At 40.2% G+C, this 26132-nt stretch overlaps 1 protein-coding gene across 1 annotated transcript in view; it reads left to right on the forward strand.

Moving 5' to 3' along the window:
* LVRN (laeverin) overlaps nt 1–26132 on the forward strand; it is a 252227-nt gene that overhangs the window by 143574 nt on the left and 82521 nt on the right. Inside the window, exons 4-7 of the mRNA XM_073624650.1 lie at nt 8801–8927; nt 9856–10010; nt 13993–14106; nt 23744–23887. Of these exons, the coding sequence (XP_073480751.1) occupies nt 8801–8927; nt 9856–10010; nt 13993–14106; nt 23744–23887 (540 nt within the window). The remainder of the gene's footprint in view (nt 1–8800; nt 8928–9855; nt 10011–13992; nt 14107–23743; nt 23888–26132) is intronic.

Genomic DNA, 26132 nt, shown 5'->3' on the forward strand with positions numbered 1-26132 from the left:
CATTGCTGTACAGAGATGCGTGCGGGTGCATAGGACTTAAAAGTATCCTGTCAGCTATTTTAAACCTCTAAAACTGAAAGTTCTGCCTAAAGAGCACGCACCAAGGTGCCAGCTATTACCTTTATTAGCCAGAAAACCTTATACTGTGCACCTTCCTGAGTTTCACTCTAATAACTACTACTTTTGTCTTCAAAGCATCAACTCTAGGCTTCCCTTTACTTTGTTCAGTAAGCCAAAAATGTGCTTGAGGCTTAGCCCCTAGAAGAACGTAAGACTTTTGGCCAATTTACATGTGCCTGCATGCTAAAACGATCCATTTTTAATCTGCAGACTGGTGTTTGTTCTGTGCCCGCAGTTGGGAGTGATGCCTTGCATTATATAACAATGCAAGCCACTAGTTACCTTTTTATTCAAACTATATTGAGATGTCAAAGAGACATTTCATTCATGCCTATCGCAAATAAAACTGCGGTGCTGTGATCGCTGCTGATATCGCACCACACATCACACTGGCATTATTGGCACATGGTGTGAACAAGCACAGTGAGAAAGGTTTTCTGGTTAGTAAATAGAATGTATTTACTCTTATGAAAGCGTTTGTTACCCCAAAACTTCATATTCCTGACATGTGTCTGCTGTACCATGTACTTGTATGAGAAAGTCTTTTGTTCTCTTTGTATTGCTTCCTTTATGTAAAATCCCTGGTGTTCCTGCAAATCCCTCTGCTTTCCTATTAAAAACTGTCCACACTAAGCAGAAGAGCACACTGTGGTCAGTTCTCTAGCTATGCTGGGAACTCAGTGTGCTCTCCTCCAATGATCAGACTTGTCCTGACACACCCCCCTGCTGCACAGTCATTCACTGGGAAGCTCAGTGTACTGATGGTTCCCCAACCACAGCTGTTATGCAGCTGAGAACAGATGAAATGTCATCATTTATTTTTAAAAAAAGGGAAAAAAGGTATTTATACTGTATTTTTTATATTGATTTTAAACGGAATGGGTTGTTTACAAATAACTATATAGACTAAGGAGGATCAAATCTCAAAAACCCATGCCACTCAAAGAAATTATATTTAGCCCAAGCTAAGTAAAGTAAAATAAATTAAACTTAAGTAGTAGTTCCAAGCAGAGGAAAAGTGCTATATGACCCATATGTGGTGTTGGGCGGCACAGTGGTGTAGTGGGTAGCACTCTCACCTAGCAGTAAAAAGGGTCGTTGTTTCAAATCCCAACCATGACACTACCTGCCTGGAGTTTGCATGTTCTCCCTGTGCCTGTTTGGGTTTCCTCCGGCTACTCTGGTTTCCTCCCACACTCCAAAGACATGCTGGTAGGTTAAATGGCTTCTGTCTAAATTGGCCCTAGTATATGAATGTGAGTTAGGGACCTTAGATTGTAAGCTCCTTGAGGGTAGGGACTGATGTGAATGTTCAATGTATATGTAAAGCGCTGTGTAAATTGACGGTGCTATACAGAGCCAGCAGGAGAATGAGCCATGGTGGAGGAAAGGAGCCTAGAAAATGATAGCACATGGTGAGCAGGGTACATGAAGCCACAATGAAGTAACATGAAACTTTGAATAAGAGAAGAGATGGGGAAGTGGAAGTACCTTAAATAATAATAAATAATAATAATATATATAAAGCGCTGCGTAAATTGACGGTGCTATATAAGTACCTTAAATAATAATAATATTGTGAATAGGGTCATGGTCATCCGGTGAGGGTTCTGTGTTAAAGGTGGCGGTCTTTGCCTTAGGTGTTTGTATGCACGAAAGAATATAAGGAAGACTTTATAAAGCATGAAATATCACATAATGGGATGAACACTTTATGGGCATTTTTTGTTTTAGTTTACTATTTGTTTTATTTCTAGTTATTATTACTTTTATTTTTATATGCATCGAGAACACAGTTGTGTTAAATAGATGCACTATTGAGTGTTTAATATTTGGTATATAATCACAGTTTTTTTACCTAGCGTAGCTATATACAGTATATATATATATATATATATATATATATATATATATATATATATATATATATATTTATTTATTTATTTATTTCATATTATATAGACCGAGGGCCTGCCTGTACATTCAATTATATTTTTTCCGAGTCAAGTAACCATTATTTATTAAGGATTTGTTATTATTTATTTCAGTCAGGTCAGGTAGTCATCTGGTTGCCAAATTGGTAAAATGAGAAGTTGTGGAACTAGTCGGCAAGGTGTGTGGCTACCATATATCTATAAACCTAGAGTGACCATTGGAATAAAAGTTATACCTATACTCTTTAAAGCGGCCACCGTACAGCTACAGCAATTTGCGCAGGAGTGCCATTCTGCCGCCGTCAATCGACGACTGGGAGTTGGCAAGCAGTTAAAGTATCAGTCAGTTCCATTTTCTAGATGTTGAACACTGATCTTAATGGGAGTGTTGATTGTCACTTTAAGCCATCTGCTAGCAGGCTTAGCAGGCTTTCAGCAAGCTTCAAGAAATGCTGAAGCCTGCTAGCAACTTTTTGGCAAAAGTGGCAATCACCACTCCCATTACAACCTGGAGCTGAATGGTACATTAAAGGAGTTGTAAAGGCAGAAGTTTTTTTATCTTCATGCATTCTATGCATGAAGATAAAAAAAAAACCTTCTGTGTGCAGCAGCCCCCCTAATACTTACCTAAGCTCCATCTCTATCCAGCGATGTCTACGACTACCTCAGCCGCCTGGGACTCCCCTTCTCATTGGCTGAGATACAGCAGCGGCACCATTGGCTCCCGCTGTTGTCAATCAAAGTCAGTTAGCCAATTAGGAAAGAGAGGGGGTGGGGGCCGAACCGCAGCTCTGTGTCTAAATGGATACACGGAGCTGCAGCTCGGCTCGGGTGCTCCCATAGCAAGCTGCTTGCTGTGGGGGCCCTCAAAGGGAGGGAGGAGCCAGGAGAGCCGAAGAGGGACCCAAGAAGAGGATTCGGGCTGCTCTGTGCAAAACCAACTGCACAGGGCAGGTAAGTATAACATGTTTGTTTTTTTAGTGAAAAAAAAGAGACTTTACAATCACTTTTAAAGCTTTAATAAAGCATGTTGAAAGCTCTGCAAAAGCTTTGTCAAAGCTTGCTGTTCACACTGCTTTTATATGAGCTGAAGCCCCTGTGAAACCGGGGTCACCAGACAACTATATTTCCTATATCTGATCTCCCACAGAACATAGAAATGCAATTATTTTAGTGAATACAAACTGCTAAATACCTTTTCTCATCAGCAGTTAAAGCAATCTTGTGACTTCTATTAGTGTCTGGTTAAAGCTTGTAGGAGGAGTTTTCATTCTCCCCTGATTGTCCTATAAGGCTGCAGGGACCCTGACCCTCTGTCTGAACAGTGCTGATTGGCCCTGTGCTGATCACATGCACTCTCCCAAGAAAAAAAAAACTCTCTAACAATACACACCAAACTGAGCATGTGCAGCTTGCCCCCAAGGCTCTGTTTTATCAGGAGATGGTTTGGGGACTGTGGAAGAAGGGGAGGATCAGAGGAGACAGGATCAAACAGCCTTTTAGATTCCACAGTGAGTATAAAAAGCATGCTTTACTGCATATACAGTACAGGGAAGATTTCCCTTTACTTCTTCGTCCCAAGACAATTGTAAAATATAAAATTTACCACCACATTTCGTTCCAGTGGCAACATTGGTCATCAGGACACATAGAGAGGGTGAATCTCTCTCCGGCAATAAAAACCTGATGGGGAATCTAACCTTTCCCTACTAAAGCAACAGAAAAAAAAAAGGTTATGGTCTTAGCTACACTAAGACCCCTTTCACACTGGAGGCGTTTTTCAGGTGTTTTAGTGCTAAAAATAGCGCCTGTGAAAAATGCCTCTTCTGTAATCCCAGTGTGAAAGCCTGAGTGTCAGCAGCAGCGCTTTGCGGGCACTTTTAACCCTTTATTCGGCCACTAGCAGGGGTTAAAAGCACCCCGCTAGCAACCGAAAAGCACCTTCAAAACGACGGTAAAGCACCGCTAGAACTATCGCCACTTTACCGACGACGCCCCCTGCACTGTCAGTGTGAAAGGGCTCTAAAGTACATGTTTTGCTTGTAAATTAAGCCATGCATGGCCAGCAAGAATAGACAGTTTTTATTTTAGATGCTTAGATAAACAAAGTTCATGTGTGTTCTGCTAAAAATATCTGTTCAGGGAAAACATCTGCACAGTCTGTGCTACAAGTTATAATAGTTGTATAGTAAAGCGATGAAAATCAGCCTACTCTGTAGGGCAAAGTGATGAAACACAGGAAGTCCACATGCATCAAAGAAAAAATTTTTGTCTATCCTAGGGACAGCAGGTCATGGAGTGCCCTAATCTGAAAGTTACTAAACCTCTTCTTTAAATAACACTGCAATCAAAATTCTGAAAAAAGTCCTTGTGTCGACAGATGTTACATAGAAGAGTATCAGCAGAAAATAAGCATTGAGTCTGCCCGTTTTATAGATAGCATGTCTAAATTCACTTATGTTGGGTGACTCACTACACTTTGCTGGAAGTCTCATTACCTCTGCTGGCACTACTCCTTCAGTAAAATACCACTTTCTTAGTAGTTTTGAACTTTCCTCCTGCTAATTTGAAGTCAATGTGTCTCTATGTCTCTGTGATCTTTGATTCACATTGGAAATCCTGCCCTGCTGAACCTTATTCACACTCTTAATGTCATTAACCCTTTCTGCCAGAGCTGTTTTTTGCACACACATGTTAAAAAAAAAAAAAAAAAAGTTGATTAGTTAAAACCCCAAAATGGTATATACTGTATTTTCTGAAAGCAAAGACCCTAAAAATGGTGGTAGTTTCAGTTTTGTTTGTCGCACAGTATTGGTTCAACGGTTAAGCTCACATTTTCAGTAAAGAAAATACTAACGATAATTTTAGTGCAACAAATGCAATATTTTGCCCAATGTATTTGTAGGATACAAAATATGAGGTTGTACCAGGTAAATAGATACCTAATATGTCAAGCCTTAAAATTACGTGTACCCATGAAACAGCATCAAGCTTGGGTACCAAAATATTCCATAGGCAACACTTTAAAAGCACTTACAAGTCATCATTTTAGAATTAACCATGAATTGCTGTCACTAAGGCATGCACAGAAATGTGTAATATGTCAATATGTTAAACACAGAGTTTTCGTATATGTAGGTGCCCCTGACTTATGCACTTGTATGTATGTTTATGTGCTTGTATGTATGGGTGTTTAAGTGCTTAAATGTACCTTTGAAATTTTTTACAGTTTTTTTTGTTCACTTAACTTTATTGCTACCATATAGGGGACCAGTAGCCCCCTACGTGATAGCATACTTATAGTGACAGGATTGCTTTGAGACATCAGGGTTCTATTAAATTCTTACCAGGTAGGGGAGAAGAGCGAATAGACTTTTGTTGATCCCTCTCCCCTGTATCTGGCAAAACTCAACATTGCCCACAAGTAGGATAACAGAGCCAGGGAAACATGGCAGGAGGAGGGGAGCAGTACTTCTGGGGGGTCCACAGAAGCACTTGGACATCTGTACAGACATCTAATCATTTCCATTCCAACTGAATGCCAACAGTTGACTGATTTGTAAAACATATGACAGTGTTAAAGGTTTCATTCCTGTCCCTCCTTTCTCTTCTTTCCTCAAGACTGTACATACTAAGTTCCTGGAGTCTTTGCTGATATGTTTTATCCCTCAGACCTTTCACTTATTACTAAATCACCATGCTTTATTGTGCACTGTTTTTCTGTGTGAAGGTTGTCATCTTGGTAGAGGCAGGACTTTGCTTCCTTATTCTCCAGCAAGGAGGACAGTGAGTAGCACAGTAGTAGCAGTAGTACTACAGATGTTTCAGACTGTAAAGTTCTTCAGGCAAAGAAAATGTTTATCAGCAAGTCAGTTTTCCACAAGTGCTATACTACACAGTTACAGATCACAGGATGCCAGAGGGGCACTTCCTTTAGAGGGGTTGTGGTGGTACTGCAACACATTGTGATCCCCAAAAGTCTCTGCAGATATCTGGCTGCCAGTGTGAGACTGATCTGAGAAGCTGACAAAGGAGACACCCTCTAATGGTAAACCTGCTCTCTTCCTATACAGCAAGGACTCTTTCCCTTTCTTACGCCCACACTACAAATTTACGCAGATTCTCCTATTTAAGAACTTCTGTGCCAAAATGACCTCTCAAATCTTGCAGGATTTCGACATGCAAGATAGCTGCTTGGAGCCCATAGCAGGAAACAAATTAGTACCCAGTGTTGTCCTGTCAGGCTAAAGAAACCGTACAGTGCCACCTTCAGGTCGGTATATATACTGCAGCTCAACACCTGCCTACACTCACGTACCAGGAAATGCACTGCTATTTTTCAGGAGGAGTTCAAGAAAACAATTACATTCTCAGGGTTCACTTTCTGAGTTCAGGTCCACTTTAACTGAAGCACCACTAGTTGCTGTGTAAAACTACCTTCACAAGCAATGCTGGTGACTATTCTTTTGTCCTCTGCCTGCCTTTTTTTTGGGCACAGCTTTCCGACTTTCATTCCTCTTTAAAGTGATACTAAAGTCTTGTTTTTTTTCCAATAAAAATAACAAACATGTTATACTTACTTGCTCTGTGCAGTGGTTTTGCACAGAGCAGCCTGGATCCTCCTCTTCTTGGGTCCATCTTCGGTGCTTCTGGCCCCTCCCTCCTGTTGACTGTCCCCACAGCAAGAAGCTTGTTATGGGGGCACCCAAGCTGAGCCACAGCTCCCTGAGTCCATTCAGACACAGAGCCACGGCCCGGCTCCGTCACGTCCCATCCTTTTTCTCTCCTCATTGGCTCACTGACTTTGATTGACAGCAGCAGGATCCAATGGCGCCGCGCTGCTGTCTCAGCCAATCAGGAGGGAGAGTCCCAGACAGCCGAGTCTCTTGTACAACATCGCTGGATTGAGATGGACCTCAGGTAAGTATTAGGGGGGCTGAGAGGGGCTGCTGCACACAGAAGACTTTTTATCCTAATCTTAGAATGCATTTTTTTAAGATAAAAAAAACCTTCTGCCTTTACAACCACTTTAAGCCCAGACAACCAGTTATCCTAACTTCACCCACTAAAATTACCTATTAACTAAATAAAATTTTCTATCCTGACATTCCTTTGGAATGTAAGTAGGTAGTAATAGATATTACGAGATATACAGTAGGTTAATTAAATGGTTTACTGTTCTTCCAACTCAAGTTTATAAAATAGGTGTGGTTATGTCAAAAAGATTACTGAAGATGCGCTTTTCCAGTCCTCCATACATGGTGCAATTGATACTCTGTTTAGGATTTGTCCTGATGTCTTGTGATTTAGGAGACATGGTTTTCTTTTTATGTAAATTATTATTACTATCAATTATTCTTTGGCTAATGTCTGGATATCTTGCATGAAATATAGATAGGCATTCTTTAATATTTCATACAATGTGTGGCTTATTAATTGGAATATTTTTAAAAGTAGATATAAACCCCCAACTGGATGACATTTAGGGCTCTTTCTGACATGCGACAGTCCTCACCATGTTTCTGAAAAGTGATGTGAAGTGGATTATTTTGCAGAGGGCGTTTGACAGACAGTCATAAGTTCATATGTTGCCTCCTCACAGCTTGTTTTAACCCTAGAAAGGCTAAATCACCACACCACAATTGCATGCATTGTACAGGGATGCAGGGTGATCAGCATTATCACCCTTCAGAGCTAAATAAAAAAAGTCTTCAAGTGCAGGGAAAAAGCAACAAGTACATAATATGTTCACATTTTATATTAAAAACATGTTCCTGCTCAAGGACAGATTTCAGTCTTCTGTGTAGTATTTATCCTACACAGATTAATGAGTATTGGCAATTTATTAAAGTTTTATTGAGGTAAATACATACAGCCCAAAACATTATAACCAGACAAATAAACTGCATGATCAACATAAGCACATAGCAAGAATAACAGTTCCATACCCCTAATAGGTTTCAAGAGGATACCCTCCCATACATTTGGTTCATCCTGTCCCAAAACCATATGATAACAGAATACCAATGCAGCGCAATCAATTATATTTCGAGTCATCCCCCTCAGGCATTCATGTGCACGTCGGGGGTGGAATAGATTCCCTCCAGAGGTGGTTCTGGCCAGCTCAGTAGATTGCTTTAAAAAAGGCCTGGATTCTTTCCTAAATGTACATAATATAACTGGGTACTGACATTTATATGTAAAGTTGATCCAGGGAAAATCCGATTGCCTCCCTGGGGGATCAGTAAGGATTTTTTCCCCCTGTTTTAGCAAATTGGAGCATGCTTTGCTGGGTTTTTCGCCTTCCTCTGGATCAACTGTGAGTGAAGGATTGTGTATATGGGATTGTATGATTTTTGTATTTATTTTTTGGATGGACTTGTGTCTTTTTTTAACCTGGCTAACTATGTAACTATAAGAGCCCCATAGTGTGTAAACTGTGAGGGGTATAGTCCTCAAAAGAATATATAATTGCATTAATCTCTGCAAAAACATTCAGGGAGCAGATCGGCACCGACTAGAGGGCCTCCTCCCATGGATCCCCAGCAAGCTGACCAACATCCTCCTCCCATTTAGCTAGCATTCGTAAAGGGTGTTTTTTTTCAGAAAATTCTACAGAAGCATAATATAGCATTGAGATATAAACCACTTGGAGATAGAGGCCTCTTGACCACATGGGTGTCGGAGACTGAGACCGTTCAGAAGATTGTAATGTTCTATGTTTACTTTTTTTTTCATTGCTTTAGATACGAGTTTGGGCACGGAAGGAGGTAGTGCAAAAAGGATATGCAAACTTTGCTTTGGCCATTGCAGGGCCAATGCTTTCATTTATGGAGGATTTTCTGAATGTCCCATACCCACTGCAGAAAACAGGTGAGTAGACTATGATATATGTCATATCACTTTTTGAATCAATTGCTATTGCTGCCAGTTTATTGAAGTTTACTGTAGCATCTTCGTTTAGAGACAGTAAGAATTTGATGCTGGACAACTTTGGCACAAATATGTAAGCATTATTAGGAAGTTGTAGAGATAAAGTTAATTCTGTTCCTGGAGCTAACACACTGACCTTGCCCTCAAGTGACAGGGCTCTGATCTGCTCAGGTGCCAAGCATTTTCTTCCCTGCACCTTGAAGGACTAATGGGCTCCCTACAGGTATACCTTCCCTTAATGTGCCATAGTAGGGTTTCACTTGCAGCTGGAGATCTGGTCTGCATTAAATTAAGGTGCAAAACACATGGTAAATATTTCAAAATAAAGAAATTAACTCATTCTGTATTTAACATTTTTTTTTGTTAATTGTTTATATTATTGCATGAGTTTTTTCAATGCAAATGCTCATTTGGTATTTAACTGTTAGAGAACTGAGCTCCAAAAGCCCCATTTTGAAAACTGTGCCAGGCTCTCGTGGTGAAAATTGCACTGACACTTGTGTCTTATGTTTGTCTACCGAATACCATGTCACTAATGCTACACCAGCCCTTCTTTTCACTTTCAAACATTTCCATCCAGAGATAAGGACACACTATCAACCCAGCAGTGAAGACCTATAACTATAGTCCACATCTAGCCATAATTCCACTGTCAGTTCCTGTGACACAATGGACTTTACAATTTTTGCTTTCATTTTTAATCTTAATATACAGAAGGAGCTGGTGGCCCTGGAAGTTACATTGATACTTGCAAGCATTGGATTTGGAAAATTGGATAATGTAAGCTGGTCTTCCAGCCATGCAGTTTAGGGAAATTGGAGAGACTTAACCTAATGTAAAAATGAACTCTTATCTTCTTTTCTTCTAGATTTTGTAGCAATGCCTCAACTAAGTGTTGGTGCGATGGAAAACTGGGGATTAATTACTTTTGAAGAAAGCTCTTTGATGTATAACCCAGACAAAAAGTTCACTACTTCTAGAGCGTTGACTTCTCTGATTGTTGCTCATGAGATAGGACACCAGGCATGTGGTAAAATGTCCCAAATCTTTTTGATTATGCTGTTAATGAGTCTTAATAGTGAATGGATGTTGAATGGCAGAAACTTTTAATAGTAGAATGTGATCAAAACACTGTGCCGATGAGCTGGTTTGACCTAAAAATCTGGCAGAATGACAATAAATACGCATCTGAAATCTGAAAAATCAATTCTGAAGCCAAACCTTTGACTTAAGAAAACTAAAACAAATGCAATCTTGACCTATACAAGCAGCTATAAACACAGTTTCAAGGCTCTACAAACACAGTTTCAAGGCTCTACATTATAAAATATAAATAGAGTTATTAGTATTTTTATATATTCTGTGTGTATATATATCTATATCTATCTATCTATCTATCTATCTATCTATCTATCTATCTATCTATCTATCTATCTATCTATCTATCTATCTCTCTATCTATCTATCTATCTAGATATATATAGATATATATATCTATATCTTTTCATGTGACAAAACTTTAGAAATTACACTTTGCTACAATGTAAAGTAGTGAGTGTACAGCTTGTATAAGTGTCAATTTGCTGTCCCCTCAAAATAACTCAACACACAGCCATTAATGTCTAAACCTCTGGCAACAAAAGTGAGTACACCCCTAAGTGAAAATGTCCAAACTGGGCCCAAAGTGTCAATATTTTGTGTGGCCTCAATTATTTTCCAGCACTGCCTTAACCCTCTTAGGCATGGAGTTCACCAGAGCTTCACAGGTTGCCACTGGAGTACTCTTCCACTCCTCCATGATGACATCACAGAGTTGGTGGATGTTAGAGGCCTTGCGCTCCTCCACCTTCAGTTTGAGATTGCCCCACAGATGCTCGATATGGTTTAGGTCTGGAGACATGCTTGGCCAGTCCATCACCTTTACCCACAGTTTCTTTAACAAGGCAGTGGTTGTCTTGGAGGTGTGTTTGGGGTCTTTATCATGTTGGAATACTGCCCTGCGACCCAGTCTCCGAAGGGAGGGGATCATGCCCTGCTTCAGTATGTTACAGTACATGTTGGCATTCATGGTTCCCTCAATGAAGTGTAGCTCCTCAGTGCCAGCAGCACTCATGCAGCCCCAGACCATGACACTCCCACCACCATGCTTGACTGTAGGCAAGACACACCTGAAATGGAATCGGCTGTCGAAAGCACCATACTAATGATCCAAAAATCGGCAGATTGTTCATCGGACGAAATTCCACTTCCGATTTTCGCATCGTGTGTATGGGCCCGTACACACAATACGAAAATCAAAAGTAAAATTTCGTCTGACGAACAATCTGCCGATTTTCGAATCGTTAGTATGGTGCTTTTGAGAGCGGATTTCGTTTTTTCGTCAGACAAAAACTGGATGTGCAGACTATAAGTTTTTTGTCATACGTGAACTCAACGTCTGATTTTCGTTTAATCAGTATAGTTTTTGTACGAAAAAAATCGTAAGAGTAACACTACGCATGCTCAGAAACGAAAGAATGCATACAAAACTATTCAACACATTACATCACTTCTGAAGTTGTATTCTGTCGTACGAGAATTGTCGTATGGTGAGTAACCTCTTCACTTTCGACATGAGACTAGCGTGCAACAAAAAACTGATGAATGGTCATCCGAAAATCTGAGTGCGTGTACGAGGCTTAAGCTTACACAGACATGAGTATTTTCTTCTTGTGTGACAATGCTCAGCCAATCAATAAGCACTAGCACTGTCACATGAGAATACTTGACTTAAATGTTCTCATATGTTTTCAATCAACATCCTTGATTGTGTACTTTTTGTTCAGTTAAATGATGGGATATGTAAAATGTTGTGGGTGTTTGTTAGATTGTTCGTATTTGAAATTATTATATATTTAAAGATTAGAACCCATTTAAGAGCAAGGTAACAATAGAAAATGGAAAAATCCGTATGGCCACACAAACCTTTTCTTTCATGGTGCCTGTGAGCACACTTTATTACTGACTTACTATTATATATATTTCACTATAATAGATCTAGTGTAGTGGTGGAATTGCTGTTTAGCAAATCAGTAAGCCTTGCTAGAGACCGATTCTGGGCTGAAGAAATTAACCTTGAGTAAGTTACAGTCAGTTAGCCAGACCTACCTATCCAGATTCTCCTACTATGCACTGTAAAGTTATTAGATTGCACAGAGTGGCCCCAATCCTCTTCTGGGGTCCCCGGCAGCGGTCTTGGCTCCTCCTCTTCTTTTTAGGACAACCATAGCCAGCCGCTTGCTATGGGGAGAAACGTAGTCTGTGCGCTTCCGACCTGTGTGTGTCTATGGAGCCATGCTCCATAGACTTACACAGCGGGTCTTAGGCCCGCCTCCCACTTCCTCTTCACTGCATTTGATTGAAAGCAGCAAGAGCCAATGGCTCCTGCTCCTTCTCAAATGCTGTGTAAAGAGGAAGTAAGGGGAGAATAGATGCAGCCCTGCACAACGCTGATCTCTTCTCCCCTCTCTTACTCTTCACACAGGGGAAGGGGGGCACAGGGAAATTGAAAAACGTTTTTTACCTTAATGCAAACAATGCATTAAGGTGAAAAATGTTTTTAGGTTAGTAACACTTTAAAGTACATCTGCTATTTTATTTTTACTAAGTGTTATTGAAAAGTAAGATGTGATCCAGATACATTAGTTGTAAAACAATATCCATGCACGGTACAGAAGAAAAAGAATACAAAAATGAGTGTAATGAAAAATACATCCATTACATGGATACATAAAATGAGATCATATCACAGAACCACAGTACAGAAGGAACCAACCAACCAGTTATTACTCAACAGAACAAGGAAATCAAAATGAACAAAAAATAATAATAATAATAATAAAAGTGATTTATACAATAAAGAAATAAAGATAACATAGATTGTGCTGTGTGCTTTTGTGCATTTAATAAAGTGAGATTGATTATAGAGATGTAACTAGAACCTTCAGTACCCCGGTGCAAGAAACCATAAAGGGCCCCTCCACAGTGGCGGAAGGCCAGGGCCCTGATGCAAGTGTGACCTTTACAACCCTGGTAGTTCCACCACTGGTGTCAGTAGTCTTTTTTTTTTAACTATTTTCATTTATTTTATTGATTTATTTATTTTTACAATAATATTTTTTATTATTCTTAGGAGCCTCATTGGGGGGCTTTGGTGAAATATCAGGGGTCTAAACAGACCTCGGATGTTTCACCTTTGAGACAGAGAAAGGAGATTGAGGACACAGTCCTCAATCTCCTTCTCTGTAGCCTCAGCTGCACAGAATTAATAGCCAGGAATAGCTCTGTACAGAGCTTCCCAGGTATTCAAAAACTGAAGCATAGTAAACACAGCTTACTATGCTTCGGTTATGAATGGACTGAGTCAGTGATCAGTACAGATCACTGACTGTATTCATGAAGAAAAGGCCCTTTCGCAGCTCTCCATCCTGAAAGCATCCCCTGCAGCAGCTGGTGGGAGAGGGGAGGACTAATTGGCTGAAAGAGAAAGATAGAGGAGATCAGTTCCTCTCCAATCCACCCTGCCACCCCCCCATCCAAGGGTACAGAGGGCCTCATGACCCCCTAGGAGCATGGGGCTGTGTCATAATTGCGACCCTGTACATACGCCCCTGGATCAAAGGTAAAACCAGTCGTCTTTTTGCTCAAGAATTAAGTAGGCTGCACTTCACAAGTATCAGGAAGAGTTAGTCACTTGCCCCATTATCTATCAAATTTCAGCAGACAGCTGCAATATTAGAACGTTTTTCATTATGCTTTCAATTTTGGTGGTTCTGCTCAGTAGACCAATAAGCATTGTGAAATCCCTTATGACGACCAAGAAACGTTACCACTGAAGTTCTTGAGAAAATTTGTTAGAATGCTTTTTTGGGTGCTTTGACCTTTTAGGCAATAAATTCACTTATATTCTGATGGCAGTACATGATCATACAAGCCATTGTCATCTCTTGTTTTATTTATAATCTAGTGGTTTGGAAACCTTGTCACCATGAAGTGGTGGAACGATATATGGCTTAATGAAGGGTTTGCCTCTTACATGGAATATGCAGGGGCTAGCCTTGCTGACCCCAAATTGAGACTGGTAGGTATGATTTTTTACTAAATTGAATTGCTTGTTCTAAAGACAAAAGTGATTTTTAACCTAGATAGTGTGTTTTTAAAGGATGCATTTTGAAGGAGTGGGGGGCAGATATCCAGTAAGCACAAATACATTTTTATAAATGATGCAGTTACACCTTTGTATGTAGTTACCCAATGTTCCTTACGTGGTCTCGTTGTTTGATAGCTATACAAGAGGTTCTTACGCCACCTCCTACTTTCTTCAAAATGTATGATAAATTCATAAAAGCATAATCCAGTCATAATGGGCAGGATAATACAGTGGACATGAAAGTCATAACAGATGGGAAAATCAGGTGGTGTTGGGCATTCAGGTGTAGAGATCTCATTGTGGGATTCTCTATAAATAGAAGGAACTGGTGTAGTGACAATTTTTAACTTCTCCCATATGTAGCTTTTTTTGTAAACATAAATACTACATGATATGAAATGACATATGGCGATGTTAAATACTAAGTATTCTAGCGTACATCTGAAAGAATATATTACCCCAGAATTTTTATATTCCTGATATGTGCCTGTTGAATCATGTACTTGTGTTAAAAAGTATCCTGTTCTCTTTGCATTGCTTCCCTAATGTGAAATATCTGGTGATCCTGCCAGTCCCCCTACTGTCTTATTTCAGACTGACCACGCTAGGAATGAGGGCACATTCATCCCAGTGTGGTCAGTTTTCTGGCTGTGCTAAGCCAATATCAATCATTGTAAGGCTAACAATAGGACGTTTGTTTAATGGTTGGATCACCAGGTGAAAATAAAGGAAAAAAGGAAAAAAGCCTAAAGAAAGAAAATGAGTGCAGCCACCACATTTAAAGGACTGTTAACCCCTTCCTGACCAGCCGCCGCAGTTATACTGCTGCAGGGTAGATCCCCTGTGCGAGCCATCATAGCTGTAAGTCGGCTCTTTAAGACACTGTAGCAGGCGCGTGTGCGCAGGCGTGCAGCATGTCCCCGGAGCCGATGAGTGTGCCCAACGGGTGCGATGACCCCCGGGCACCCGTGATCGCTCGTGACAGAACGAGAACCAGGATTTGAGTGTGTAAACACACAAATCCCGGTTCTGTCAGGGGAGAGGAGACAGATTGTGTGTTCCTAACAAGTAGGAACAACAATCTCTCTCCTCCTCTTGTCAGCCATATTCCCCTTGATCACCCCCTAGTGTTAACCCCTTCCCTGCCAGTGACATTTATACAGTAATCAGTGGCTATTTATAGCACTGATCACTGTATAAATGTCAATGGTCCCAAAAAAGTGTCCAATTTGTCCGCCACAATGTCTCAGTCCCGATAAAAATCGCAGATCGCTGCCATTACTAGTAAAAAAAAAATAATAATAAAAATGCCATAAACCTATCCCCTATTTTTTTTTAGACACTATAAGTTTTGCGCAAACCAAGCAATATACGCTTACTGCGATTGTTTTTTTTTTTTTTACCAAAAATATGTAGTAGAATATATATCGGCCTAAACTGATGAAGAAATTTGTTTTTTTTAATTCTTTTTAGGGATATTTATTATAGCAAAAAGTACAAAATATTGCGTTTTTTTCAAAATTGACGTTCTTTTTTTGTTTATAGCGCAAAAAATAAAAACCGCAGAGGTGATCAAATATAACCAAAAGAAAGCTCTATTTGTGGGGAAAAAAGGACATACATTTTGTTTAGGTACAACATCCCACGACTGCGCAATAGTCAGTTAAAGCGATGCAGTGCCATATCACAAAAAATGGCCTGGTCATTAGGGGGAAAATCTTCCGGGGCTGAATTGGTTAAGCTGCAATATATTACATTTTTGTTTTTGGGTTTAATACCACTTTATTGATAAACAGAGCTTCATTAATCTGTAACTTTTATATATGCCTAGTTTTCTGCTTTAATTTAGATCCATTCCTGGCCATTAAATGTAACACTTGGTATATTCAGTGATACCAACATTTTTTTCCTGCCTTGTTAAAAGCTTACATTTGAGAGCAAAGAGTGCCCCGTTAAAGTGGAATTAAATTCTGCAAAATGTTTTTTTAATGTGCTCCCAGGAGGTTTATCCCCTAATGTGCTAGTATGCGCCGCACCTGTCACTGCTCCAAGCGTTTCCATCTTCTCCCCTTCCTTTCTTCCAGGTTTGCTCTGTTCAGCCATGAGGATGTCACTCTCGCGCATGCGTATGGGAGTCACTTCATTGCGGCACAGAGTGATACCATAAATGTATGTTAAGCTACGCATGCATGGCTCAGTGTAGATTACCGCTGACAAGCAGGGAAAAGCATTAATGACAGAAGAAACCACTAGGGACTCTTCTGTTATAAAAACCCTGCCTGCCAGAAGATTCTACAATTTCAATATTAATTCTGTTTAAGTTTTACAAATATAGAATTGATGGTCGAATGTTTCTTTAATGATAACTAAAATTCCTGACTGATGATCATTCATGGTTTTTTGTTTGAGACAGAATTGAAGATTTCTTTGGAACTGCTTTTAACACTAGAGTTATTAGTATATGTAAGTGTTACTATTGTGTTGGTATGCCTTTGTGTTTAATTTTTGTATTTGAAAAAAGTAACAAAAAGTATAGTTGAAAAGATGTTGATCCATTAGCTGAAGGAACCGATGGTCCATTCCCCTGCAGTGTAGATTGTGAGCTCTTCCTTAGTATAATAAATGTCTGTGTGATGAACAGACATTTAAAACATCATCTTTCATTTAAATTATATAGATAAACGTGCCAATGAGAAAAAATATTCAAGCCTTGAAAACTGGTTAAAAGGGGTCACAGCATATGTCAAGTGTATCTTTAGGGTTGGTATATAAATGGAAGCAATTTCAGGCACATTTTCCCAGTGTATAACATTTTCTGCGCTGCATTTGTGGACAATTATGGAGGTTCACTGTTTAACATAGCAGGGTGTAGTTTTCTCTAGGTTGTTGAACAAGGCATCCACCTCAAAATGGAAATGAATAAAGGGTAGGTGAGCACTTGGGTCTAATTATCTCTTACACGTAGCACAGGAGCTTGCTGTGTCATTTCCTGCTAGAATATTTCTCTCTGTGTAAACAACTTTCTTATTTAGGCCAAAAATGTACCACAGTTTTTTACTCTGTTTACAGCTTTATAGGCATGTGGAAATGAAAATACTTGTTCAATATTCTTAAAAATGTACAATAATATGTGTAGCACCCTCCTAGGTAGGTGCTAGAAGAGAGTATAATTTTTGGGCCTTTCTGCCTACCAGAAAGGCTGTTGGGTAAATTTAGATGCTCTCTGCCTACCATGGAGCAGGATCCATTGATAGGGTCTGCTCCCATGTGCTGCTCATGTTGTCTGAATGTTTCACACTGGTCCAATAGGGGGGGGCATATTGGACAGTGGGAGGAAACCAGACAAATAAGAGCACAGGCATAGTTACTGCCCTGGCCATAGGCAGAGGAAAGTGTCTTAGTGCATGCTGGGTGACTGTATATATGCCAAACGCACATGTGCTCGGGGTCTTCGGCTGGAGAGCGGGATCCCAGAAGGGAGGGGTTTCCGGCCCCTCCCCTGTAGAAGCTGCTATGTGGCCTTACGTGCCTGACCTGAGGGCCTGTATCTGAGAACATTTGCAACCCAGATGTCCTGCAGAGCTGACCGGAAGGGAGACACGCTAGGAAGGATCTGCTTCGGCCTACAGTGGGTACAGATCTGTGTCATGGGGCCTGTCCTGTGAGGGCTATTCAGCTAGTGGAGTCAGAGGACAGGTGTTGGCAAGAAAGGGGATGCTAGTGAGTGTCCTGAAGTTAAACAGTTTCATCAAGTCTGCTGCCAGAGCAAGCAAAGGACTTATTCTTCCCATACAATTGTTGTATGGTATAACAGAAAGTCTGTTACCACGTTTAAACTATGAGGCCGAGAGAGAGTTGTCCTCAGTTGTAATTAGTTCCAGTTGGAGTATCCCACTATTCCCTTCTCCTATCCAAGTTCCAACAATAAAATAAATAAATAAAAAAACCCAAACCTCTGGATTGATTATTGGAATTGAGTGAATGAGAGTACGGGCGGTTGTGTGAAAACCCTTAGCAACTATCTGAAAGATAAGAAGAGGAAAAGCCCAGGGAAGTCTGCACACAGCAATCTCTACAGGGTAGTGCTACATATGTAAAAGAAGAGGTGTATATTTATTGTAGGAAACAGGACTGCATCTGTCACAATGGTGTTACTGCTAGTAGGGTAAGGTGAGACAGCACCAGTCTTCAACATTTACAAACCGAGACCATTTTTCCTTGTGTTGTTTCTCTCTTCTAGCCGCTTCCGAGCATTTGTGGCTAATATAGGCAAGTTATGTGCAGAAGGAGTTGTGTCTGAAGAGGAGTCAGAAGACTCAATATAGATCAAGAATCATGAAACTGTTTCTTTTTTGTTTGTTCATACATTTCATACCTCCCAACTTTGGAACTTGAAAAAGAGGGACCCCTTAGACTGCAGAAGACATCTAAAAATGTGCATGGCTGTGCTGTAACTTGGGAGTGTCTTAAAGGAGCATAGTTAAATACAGTATACAGTGAACAGTCTTTAGTCCTTATAATAATTAAACACATGAGGAAAAAATGCATATAATCTTAAGGCATAATATCATCTTACATGTTTATACAAGACAGTAGAGAAGAACTTTCATGTAGGTCAACATCATAATAAATTAATTTATACCTCTGGTGATTAGGAACCAAGTGTTTGATTGTTCAGTGTAGTGTGTGTCCCCTACAGGGCTTAGCTAAATAGTTATTAGAGCTGCACGATTAATCGTTAAAAAATCGCAATCTTGATTCAACCCCCCCCCTCACGATCTTAATCCAGCATTTCCACAATTCATGCCTTTCTCTGCTCAGAGTTGACAAAGAAAAAAAAAAGAAAGCCGTCAAAGTTTATCACAACATTGCTCAGCGCTGAGGGATAAAAAGAAACATTGTATCATTTGGTTCTTTTTGATCAAAGGGATGGACACTACCTGCCTGGAGTTTGCATGTTCTCCCTGTGCCTGCGTGGGTTTCCTCCGGGTATTCCGGTTTTCTCCCTCACTCCAAAGACATGCTGGAAGGTTAATTGGATCCGGTCTAAATTGGCCCTAGTATGTATAAATTTGAGTTAGGGACCTTAGATTGTAAGCTCCTTGAGGGTAAGGACTAATGTGACTATACAATGCATATGTAAGCGCTGCGTAAATTTACGCCGCTATATAAGTACCTGAAATAAAATAAAAATAAACTTCGGTCTGTAAATGAGGTCAGTTTAACCACTTAAAGACTAAACCTTTTTCTGACACTAGTTGCTTACAAATAAAAATCAGTATTTTTTGCTAGAAACCCCCAAACATTATATATATATTTTTAGCAGAGACCCTAGAGAATAAAATGGCAGTCATTGCAATATTTTATGTCACACTTCAATGAATTCAAGTAGAAAACTAAACAGTAAAGTTAGCTATATTTTTTTTTGTATAATGTAAAAGACGTTACGCCGAGAATCGTGAGAGAATCGTTATCTTTATTCTAAGCCAAAAATTGTGATTCTCATTTTATCCAGAATCGTGCAGCTCTAATAGTTAGGTTGAATAAAGACAGGTCCATCGAGTTCAATCATTAGAAAAAAACATTAAGTAATAAAAACATACATAAACTTAGCCTTATACACATTGTTGACCCATTGAAAAAAAAAAAAAAAAATGATAAAGCATGGTCCAATTTGCTCCAACAGGAAAAAAATCCCTCCTGATCCCATAAGGCAATTAGATATTACCTGGATCAACACTCTCTGGGGTCATTACTTTTACATTTAGGAAAACATCTAGCTTTTTTTAAACAATCAACCGAGCTGGCTTGAACTAGTTCCTTAAGAAGACTTTCTGATGGAGTCTATTCCACATTTTCACAGCTCTTGGAAAGAGCCTTTCCGTATATTGAGGTTAAACCTCTTTTTCTCCTGATGCATTGAGTGCCCCTTTGATCTTTGCCAGTGGCGGCCCATAATGCAGGGCACAGGGTGCTGCCCCCCTAATCTACATGTAGGGCACCGGATGCATGGATTCCAGTAAGGCTCCTTTTTTTTTTTTTTTTGACGCGCGTGATTAGAGGCAGAAGCTCTAATAGGCTTCAAAAAAGGGTGGGCTCGTCGCCCAGGGGAAGCACTGCCTGCGACCTAGATGGGGTAGGTGCAGGGCTGGTGACTGACCGGGGGGGGGGCTGTGGGTGCATTGTTTGCTGCCCCCCTCCAAAAAAAAATATACCAACTGCCACTAGTTTTTGCTATGTCCTTCAAGTGACATTAACCACTTACGGACTGCCCGGTATCCTCTTCTTCAGCGGGCGGTCTGCTTTCAGATAAAAGTGGTCTCTGTGGCGGATACGCCATGGGATCACTTTTATCGGCGGTGGGAGAGAGCCCCCCCTCTCGCCCCGCTCTAGTTCCCACCGCCGCTTACAGGAGCCGCCAGTAGCGGCAGAGGTGATCTGGTTCTTCTCCCTGTTAGGCATGGAGTGAGGAGTGAGGGGAAGATGGCCCCCACCCATCTCCATATCATTGCAGGGCGGAAGCGACGTCAAAATGTCACTTCTGCCCATAGCTCTTAAAGGGAAATTTTTTTTTTTTTCAAATGACATTTAATTTAAATTTTTTTTATTGCATTTTAGTGTAAATATGAGATCTGAGGTGTTCTTGACCCCAGATCTCAAATTTAAGTGGTCCTGTCATGCTTTTTTTCTATTACAAGGAATGTTTACATAAATAAAATAAAAGTGACACAATTTTTTTTAAAGAACAGCGTAAAAATAAAAAATAAAAAGTAAAATAAATAAGAAAAAAATTAAACATTTTTTTAAACGCGCCGAGCTTGCATGCAGAAGCGAATGCATACATGAGTAGCGCCCGCATATGAAAACGGTATTCAAACAACATATGTGAGGTATCACCGCGATCATTAGAGCGAGAGCAATAATTCTAGCCCTAGACCTCCTCTGTAATGCAAAACATGCAACCTGTAGAAATTTTTAAACGTCGTCTATGGAGATTTTTAAAAGTAAAAGTTTGTCGCCATTCCACGAGCAGGTGCAATTTTGAAGTGTGACATGTTGGGTATCAATTTACTTGGCTTAACATTATCTTTCACAATAAAAAAAAATTGGGCTAGTTATCTTATATTTTAATTAAAAAAAGTGTATTTTTTCCAAAAGAAGTGCGCTTGTAAGACCGCTGCGCAAATACAGTGTGACAGAAAGTATGGTAACAACCGCCATTTTATTCTCTAGGGTGTTAGAAAAATATATACATATGTTATATATAATGTTTGGGGGTTCTAAGTAATTTTCTAGCAAAAAAAAAAACAGTTTTTAACTTAACCACTTAAGGCTCGGTCCTTAAGTGGTTAAGTCAATAAACAAAATGAAGATGAAAAAAACCTGCTCTTTGCAACAATAAGGCAAAAAAAGGTCACTTTCTTCCTCTTTTTGCAGTCCTTGTGCCGTAGACTCCTCTCCTGTCAGTTGCCTCCTGAAGTCTCTTTTACACCCATATATTGTGACCAGGAACGTCTCACCTCCCCTTCTTTTTACTCTTGCAAATGCACTAGACATTTACAAAAACTTTCTGCTACAAAAAATCAATAATAAGTATGTAGTGCTTGGACAGTACACTACAAATCATCTTGCACTTCTCACTCACTGCCCTGAAATATCCCTCTTGCACAATGTCATGTACAGTAATTATGTAAATCTTATAAATAGCCATTTACTCATAGTATATGTACAGTTACATAGTTCCCAGATGTGTACAGGTTTATAATTTTTTATTTTTAAGTTCTTTGCTATGTTCTATTTTTGTATATTTATAAATATGTTTAATTAGTATGTAGCACCGTGGACCTGCGAGATACGACATTTCGTTCTACTGTATGTCCTCACGTGTAGGAGAATGACAATAAAACTTGACTGGACTTTAGCAAGTCACGTGGAAAGAAAGCACCCATTTGTGTGCGCTCCCGTCATGTCCTTTTCCAAGTTCCACAGGCTGAGCGTGCAGTTTTACGCTATTGCCCCCGCTCCCTCCTCACAGAGGTTTGACTGATGGAAGCAGAAGCCTATGGCTCTGTTGTGGTCAATTTCTCCTCTGAAAGCAGGAAGCACAGGGGCAGCGCTGGAGAGGTGACACAGAACCTGGTTTTCTGCTCAAAATCATCAGAAAATGCTGCCTACTAACTTTGCATGAGGCAGCATTTTCTGTACCACTGGAGACAAGAACCTAGAGGCTGTTATGATTTACCAGAAGATTGTCTTTCATTGGGGTATGTACCGTATATACTCGAGTATAAATCGAGGCCCTAATTTACCACAAAAAAATTAGAAAAACTTAGTGACCCGAGTATAAGACGAGGGTGAAAAATCGCAGCTACTGTAAGTGGAAAAGAGGGACAACAATGCCCATTTGCAGCCTCACTGTGCCCATTTGCATGCCTCACTGTGCCCATTTGCAGCCATAGGTCCCCCAAACTTCAAACTCGGTAGTTAAGGGTTCCTAGATGCCCCCTAGCTGCAGCCAAAATTTGGGGTCTCTGAACCCAAACTGTCCCAAAATGACATTGCTGCAGATGGACACAGTTGACCGACTTTGGGGCCCCGTATCTTGGGGCCACTTAGTGCTAGGAACCCCAAATTTGGTGTGCAAACCCAGTGGAACTAGCACCATAAAATATCCAGCTGGGGTTTCTAGCATCAAGTGGCCCCGAGATACAGGGCCCCAAAAATCAGTTCAGAAAATGTCAAGCACTCCTGGGTTTGCACACCAAATTTGGGGTTCCTAGCACCAAGTGGCCCTGAGATACGGGGCCGCAAAGTCAGTTCAGAAAATGTCAAGCACTTTTCTGCAGCAGAGTGACATTTTCCGCACCAGCTTTGGGGCCCCGTATCTCGGGGCCACTTGGTGCTAGGAACCCTGCTTTGGATATGTTATGGTACCAGTTCCACTGGGTTTGCACACCAAATTTGGGGTTCCTAGCACCAAGTGGCCCTGAGATACGGGGCCCCAAAGTTGGTTCGGAAAATGAAATTTTTTGCTGCAGAAAAGTGCTTGACTCGAGTATAAGTCAAGGGGGGCACTTTCAGCACAAAAAAATGTGCTGAAAAACTCAACTTATACTCGAGTATAAACGGTATTATGAATAATGAAGGGTGTTCACCAGGGTGTGTGGTAGGGAAAACATAAAACTTGCTTTCAAAACTTGTGCTTGCATCGTGCTCAGTCATAGAGACTAATGTAATCTCTCAAGTGTTTATGCTGACTTGAAGGTTGGGTTTCACTATTTCCAAGTCTAGTGAATGCACTGTGTTGTAGAAGAAGTCGTGAGTTCTGGAAGAAAAAAGAAACACCAACCCAGGATAAACCGGGCAGCGTAAACTACATTTGTAAATAGTGATCTAGGGAGAAGCACAAGTGAAATCTGGCCCTGTCTATAGTATGCTTCATTACCTTTACAGTATTTCCAGACGCAACATAAACACAATATATTCCATACTTTACATTTTTTCAAAATTATGTAAATAATGTCAGTATGTTTCTTAAAAAAATAAGTTGCTGGATTTATATTTGCAGAATGAATTTTTTATGGTACACAACCTGATAAATATTTTTGATAGAGATACTCGATCAACTGCCAGAGCTGTATCAGTGAAAGAAGACGACATTGGTCATGTGGATGATATAGTGCTATTATTTGATGAATTCACATATGACAAGGTAAGAGACATATAAATTAAAATAAAATTCTCACGCTTTGTATATAATGTAAAATAACAGTAGAACTCTAGAACAACTGAATACTGAATGAAAAAAATTAGGTGCGCTATCACATTAAATAAGATTCAGGTAATGTAAGAGATGTCAAACTATTCCAATTAAAGCTGTAACTAACAGCAGCGGATTCCTAATGCAAAGTCTAATCTCTTCATATCTCATACCAGAGTCTTGGGTATGTCAGCTTCTGGAAATAGGTAGCACATCTGTAGCAAAGGCCTTCAAAATCAGGGGTTTTTAACCTCTTTACAATTACAGACCTGCATAGGATTTCCCAATGTGCCCCCATACCTATTTGTCAGACTGTCAAAATCATCAACATCACCAGTCCTATTAGGTTCCAGTATGACTTCAATAGCTTGGTTTTACTTTACATATTGTAAGGGGGCAGACTCAACTGGTATTGACAGCGCAAAACAGGGACACACAGGAATTGACCAAGCAGTTTTGCCCTGCACTTTTAAACACAGTTCAGCGCAAGAGGGATTTTCACAGCAAGCCCATAGCATAAAACAAACAAACCATCTGCTTGTCTGAGCCACTAACTGAACTCAGGTCCTTTCCTGACTAACAATGTGCCTGCTAATGAGGTCACAAAATTAGTTTAGAGCTTGGCTATAATTATTCACTTAGTTAAAGTTTTAAATACTTCCTTACATCTTGGGGTTTATAAAACAGAGTAGACATTTTGAACCTCACAGTTAAAAAGGGTGCTAGCTTATCCACCCAGTGCTTCTCAGAAAGCATCTCACATTCCCCAACTGTCTCATTGGAAGTAGACTTTAACATCATCCTTCAGGATAACTTCTTCACACTGTGCTACCAAAGTCTAGAAGTCAGCTCATGTGCCATCATCTGCCACTCTAATATCTCCTGTATCTGCTGCTATAGTGACAGGTCCACTTGCTGCTGCCCCTTAAAGAAAGACCAGTTGGCTTCAGTCAGGTGTCACATTTTCTGGGTGATTATGGAGTTCATGGCTTGCCGGTTAGCATTTACCAATATAACTTGTTTTACAAGTTTCTCCAGCATTTTGTTCAATAACAGTTGTCTGTCTATTTAGGGCACTGCCCTCCTCGCCCAGCAAGCTGTAAAGGGAACTGGCTTAGGACTGCCATAGATGGAGCAATTTTCTTTCCTGCATCGACGCGTTGCAGGAAAAACAAATGCTTGATTCCCCCATAAACACTGACTGTTGCAGGGCCATTGTGTTCACAATTATTGCTAGTGGCTATAACAGCCACTAGCAATAATCGTATGCAAAATTTGACAGGCTGGTTGTACCCAAGTTAATCAATCGATCAACTTGGGCACATTCATCCTGCCCATACATGGTTTGAATCTCGGACAGTTCCTGCTGAACTGGCCAAGATTCAAGCGTCTATGTCCAGCTTTAGCTGATGTTGCTAGCTGTAAACCCTTTCACTGAAAAGCAGTCTAACACAGCAGAGATAGAAATAGAACATTGAGCATCAGTCAGCTGAAATATATAAAGGTCTGTGGTAGCTTAAATTAATTAGTGAGGTCTGGCTACCAGGTAAGATGTGGACCTAGGAATAGAGGCTTAATCCCATCCAAAGCTCTACAAAGTCTCCCGCCTCCAGAACCCAATTTGTTTTCTTCATTACACACACAGAGAGCCTGGAGCTCCTCACTAAGGATGAAAATCCTAGGTGAAACATATAGAGTATCCACAATCAGCCAGCGCCTTACAATACGAATAGCTAGGAACCGAACAGCTGAAAAAAATAATAAGGATTTTATGATTTTTGTTTATATAAACACAGCAACTCACAAAGCTAGCTACAATTGGTTAGATTTATGCTGTTGCATTTGTACAATGAAAACATGGAATTAAATCAATTTCTACTCTTTGATTATGGGTTCAATAATGCAGAGAATCCTGTTTCACAGAGATGAGTAGTGGTAAAGGGAACCAAAATATTTATTTACTGGCTTAGGACTGCCATAGATGGAGCAATTTTCTTTCCTGCATCAACGAGTTGCAGGAAAAACAAATGCTTGATTCCCCCATAAACACTGACTGTTGCAGGGCCATTGTGTTCATAATTATTGCTAGTGGCTATAACAGCCACTAGCAATAATCGTATGCAAAATTTGACAGGCTGGTTGTACCCAAGTTAATCGATCAATCAACTTGGGTACATTCATCCTGCCCATACATGGT

Source organism: Aquarana catesbeiana, linkage group LG01 (assembly GCF_042186555.1).
Source record: "Aquarana catesbeiana isolate 2022-GZ linkage group LG01, ASM4218655v1, whole genome shotgun sequence".
NCBI lineage: Eukaryota > Metazoa > Chordata > Amphibia > Anura > Ranidae > Aquarana > Aquarana catesbeiana.